The sequence below is a fragment of the Dama dama genome, chromosome 15, assembly GCF_033118175.1.
Source record: "Dama dama isolate Ldn47 chromosome 15, ASM3311817v1, whole genome shotgun sequence".
NCBI lineage: Eukaryota > Metazoa > Chordata > Mammalia > Artiodactyla > Cervidae > Dama > Dama dama.
Window position 1 is genome coordinate 29,065,028 of NC_083695.1, and position 4,438 is coordinate 29,069,465.

The 4,438-nt window shown below is 57.3% G+C and overlaps 1 protein-coding gene across 1 annotated transcript; it reads left to right on the forward strand.

Moving 5' to 3' along the window:
- Positions 1-481: 481 nt before the first annotated feature.
- FAM241B (family with sequence similarity 241 member B) lies at positions 482-3,439 on the forward strand. Its single transcript, XM_061163012.1, has 3 exons — positions 482-594; positions 1,850-1,979; positions 2,651-3,439. The coding sequence occupies exons 2-3, from the start codon at positions 1,887-1,889 to the stop codon at positions 2,918-2,920; spliced, it is 363 nt and encodes a 120-aa protein (XP_061018995.1). The 5' UTR covers positions 482-594; positions 1,850-1,886; the 3' UTR covers positions 2,921-3,439.
- Positions 3,440-4,438: the final 999 nt, after the last annotated feature.

A 4,438-nucleotide genomic window follows, 5' to 3' on the forward strand; every position in this document is an offset into this window, starting at 1 on the left:
ATTGGGACGATCCCCTGGAGAAGGGAAAGGCTACCCCCTCCAGTATTCTGGCCTGGAGAATTCCATGGACCATATAGTCCATGGGGTCGCAAAGAGTCGGACACGACTAAGCGACTTTCACTTCACTTTCTCCTTTGCCTTTCATTTCCAGAAGTTCCACACTGGAAGTGGGGTTGGACTTCCTTGAGGTCAGGGATGGGTCCTACTTAAAGGCTCAGCAGCTCATACCGGCGGGCTGAGCCTGTGCCACCCAGGTCAGAGGATCCCCCAAATCCTAGCTTTTCCTCCTCCTCTTCTTCCCCCTTCTCTTTGCTTCCCTTCCTCCTCCGCACTCGTCTCCCTCTCTCCCAGCCCCGAGGCGCACCCGGTCCTCTTTCGGTTCCACTTCTGCCGGGTGTTTCTCCCTCCTCCCGCTTCTTGCGCCGCCTGGGTCCCGGCAGCTGCAGTTCCCCCAGAGGCCTGCAGAGGGAGCTGCCGCGCCACCTGCGGGGCCGTGCGGCGGCGGCGCGCGCTTCCTGTGAGGTCAGGTGGGAGGAAGCGGCCTGGGAGCCGCGGGGAGTGGACGCCACCGAGGCCCGGGAGCCGCGCCAGCAGGTGAGTGTGCGAGACTCTGGGCGCGGGGGAGCGAGGGTGCATGCCGCCCTCCCCCTGGGCCTGGTCTCGGAGTCGGGCTCCGCGGCCCGGGCAGCGGCCCCTCCCACCCCGGCGGCGCGCCCTGCCGTCCCCGTTCCCCACCCCCACCTCCCTTGGTGTCAGGCGCTGGAAGGGCCCGCCGCGCCCTCAGCCCACCCAGCGGGCGGGAGGGCAAAGCACAAAGGGACCGCGGAGGACCCTTGGGCCCTCTTGGTTATTTGCAAGGGCCAGCAGGCTTCAAAAAGGGGATCCGCCTGTCCATGCCTTGGGCAAGGGAACAAGGGCTCTTAACCCCTTTTGGCGTCTGTGTCACGAGTGCTTTTGAAAATTTAGACGAAAACTGGCTCATATTCTGAGAAATAAGAGCCTTTACCCAGACTCGCGGAGAAGCGTTGAAGGACCCCCACCTCCAGCCATGGACTCCCTTGGGGCCCTTCCCTCTCCTTTTCTCCCTTCCCCCCTTCCCCTCCCAGATCCGCAGCAGCATCCCCCCATCCTGTATTTCGGGAAGGCCGGCCCCGCCCTCCTGGTGTTACCTGAGAGGTGAGGGACAGCTGAGGGTAAGCCCTTTGCGGGAAAGTAGCTCTGAAGTGGGCCCTGTCTCCTGCAGACAGAGAGCCTGAGTCCCTAGCATCTCCCCGAGGGAACAGCACACTGGACCATTGTTTAACGGAAGGGAAATGGAGACACTGAACTCCATACTTAGTAACCAGAGAGGGACCTTGGGCCAGAGTTCTTGGTTTCATGCGCTTTCTCTGCTGCCCGTGAATGGGTGGTCCTAGGTGAGTGAAGTAAGCCCCTCTGGGTCTCTAGCTGTTGCAGCCCTAGAAGAATGTTGGGAGGTGTGAGTGAGATGAACCTGGGTGGACTTGATGAGGAAGGGTTGTCATTTCCTTTGTTGCTGGCGGTGGTGATTAATAATAAAACTTCCTTCTCCAAGGATCTTTTTTTTTTTGGCCCTGCAGCAACTGGGAACTTACACATGCCCCCTACATTGAAAGTGAGGAGTCTTAACCACTGGGCTGCCAGGGAAGTCCCTCCAAGGGTCCTTTTGATAGTTTTCCTCGTGGGCTCTTTCAAACAGCTAGTATCTATTTCTCTTCTTTTTATTAACTAGACACACCATCTGCTCAGCCTGGGTCACCAATGTGAGCACCCAGAATTGCAGTTTTTCCCCCTGAAAGCAAGCATCTCTTTGGTGAATGTTTTCCTTCAGGTGTTTTGAGGCCTGGGGAAAGGTGCAGCCTGGAAGGATGGTTCGGATCTTGGCCAATGGGGAAATTGTGCAGGATGATGACCCCCGTGTGAGGAATACTACCCAGCCACGCAGTAGCACTCCTCGACAGGTAGGCACCCAGCCCTGTGGATGAGAGCAGCTGGTCTCCTGTCCACTGTACCAGTTACTTCTTCGCTCCCAGAGGCTCCCTTGCTGGTGATTAACCTTCTCTGTACTGAAGCCCTGTTTATAGAGAGCAGGGCTGGGCAGCCTGGGGGTTTAAGGCTTGGGGAGAACCCCAGTAGATTTATTTCCCAGCCCCGTGCCTCCCCAGCTCTCCTTCCTCCAGGCAGCCTTCCCAGACTTCAAACCCAAGAGCTTTCTCCCTTAATCTGGTCAGCAACCCCCACTGGAGCCAGCATCTTTTAGAGTCTGTTGGATGAGAGAGAAGCTGGAGAATAAGTGGAGAAGATGAGCCCATGGCTGCACGATGAGTTGAGAAGAAGGAAGGAGCAGGTTAAAAACGTCCTTCCAGAAGTCATGCCCCACAGTCTCACCCTCCTTGCCTCCTTCCTCTACTGTCTCTCACGTGACGTAGGGAGTATGGACTGGCATTTCCTATGCTCTGAGAGCTTGTGACTCAGTGGTTGGGCTTTACATGGGTAGCATTTAATTGCTGAGAAAGGAGGGTGTGGCCCCAGGTGGTCTTAGGGGAGGGCAGGCATCCTCCTGCCTCCATTGCCTCAACTCCAGGGAAGCTTTCTCTGGATTCATTCGTCTCTCTCTGTCTTCACCTTGCAGAGCTTTCTCAATAGGGGTCATGGTGCCTCCCTGGGGGGTCCCGGCCCCCGCCAGCAGCAGGCAGGTGCCAGGCTGGGTGCTGCTCAGTCCCCCTTCAATGACCTCAACCGGCAGCTGGTCAACATGGGCTTCCCACAATGGCATCTGGGCAACCACGCCGTGGAGCCGGTGACCTCCATCCTGCTCCTCTTCCTGCTCATGATGCTCGGCGTGCGCGGACTCCTGCTGGTGGGCCTCATCTACCTGGTGTCCCACCTGAGTCAGCGGTGACCTCCGGGGGCTGCTGGGGGCAGGTGTGTGGGAGGGGGAGCTGCGGGGCCTCGGTGTGAGAGCAGGCACATGGGGAGGAGCTCCACACCGGTGCCATGAGGGTGTGCTCAGAGAGCCTGTGTGCACATTGTGTTAAGCAAGAGGCAGAGGAGCCTCTAGTCCAACATTCCCAAAGGATCGGGTGATCCCCACTTCATTCCCTTGAGGCGCGTTTAGCTAGTGTCAGACATTAAGCACAAAGTCACAGCAAGAGAGGGATTCTCTTTCCAATTCTCTTCCAATCCTTTTATGCCAAGAAGAAAGTCTCTGCTAGGTGCCAATGTGTTTTCATGCCCAGAACATGGGCTGGCTTCCCCATTACTAGGGAGCAGGCCTGGGGCTTAGTGGGAAAAGTTTCCAAACTTTTATAGCTCCGTTCCATTTTAATGGTATATTTTTATTGGCTACCTTTTATTTATGACGTGGTACTGGTATTCTACTTATTGTGGTGGCGTTTTCAATAAAGAAATTTAAGTAAAAGTGTGTCCACATAAAGACATGCGTAGTACGGCTGCATGTAGATCTGGAAGACATGGTGAAGGTGGTTTGGGAGTGGTTGGGGCTGGTGAAATGGGCAGAGGGGGGCATTTGACCTTGGAGGGTGGTTTCTAACCTTTTCCCTGCAGCCTCTGAGAGCCGAGGCAGTGGGCCAGGTAAAGCGTGGAGTTGGGCCTCTTGACTGATGCTTGGATAACTGGCTCATTCTTAGATGCTGGCCTTTTGGGGGTGGGGTGGGGTGGGGCAGGTCCTCTGACAAGAACAGCCAGTGAGGCTATGGGCTGTGTCAGGACAGCTGGGGTGCAGGTCTCCCTGGCCCAGGGGCTCGGACCAGAGGCTGCTCAGCCTCCCTCAGCCTGCCAAGGCTCTCACAGCCTCTAACCTTGGGACACTCTCCTCAGAAAGCAGAGGCCTTGGCACTGATCACTCGGGGCACATAGGGTGAGGGTGCCCTGCTTTTGGTGAGTCGCGGTCTTGAGCTGTGGCTGGTTGAGCCCTGGGTCTGTGTGGAGGCCCTGCTGGGGGGTAGGGGTAGCACTGGATGCCTGAGGGCTCTGGGTCTGCAGTGGGCTGATCATCAAAGGTCAGAGAGAGGCTGGGTGAGCTTGAGGGCTTCCCACGCCCTGGGGCCAGACTTGTCACCCTTCATTTAGGGTCCTCCTGGGTCTGGTGGTTTGGGGGAGGAAGGCAGGTTTGGGAGGTGCTTCTTGAAAGCCCGGGCCGGGGCAGCCCGGCTTGGGGTGTATGTGGGGGAGACTCGGGGAGAGGTGGAGATGGTTCCTGTCCCTGCTGAGAGCCTGTGTGCTATGGGAGACAGAGCCCTCTCCCCCCCGACCCTGTGCCCTGGAGGGAGCTGGTGGCTTTTGTCACAGACTCTCCCAGGGGGAGCTTTATGCTGTTCAAACAGGGCTTCTTCTCAAGGTCTTCTGTGTCTTTATTTCCACAGACTGAGAAGGAGGAATCTAGCTCCCTCCCAGTGGC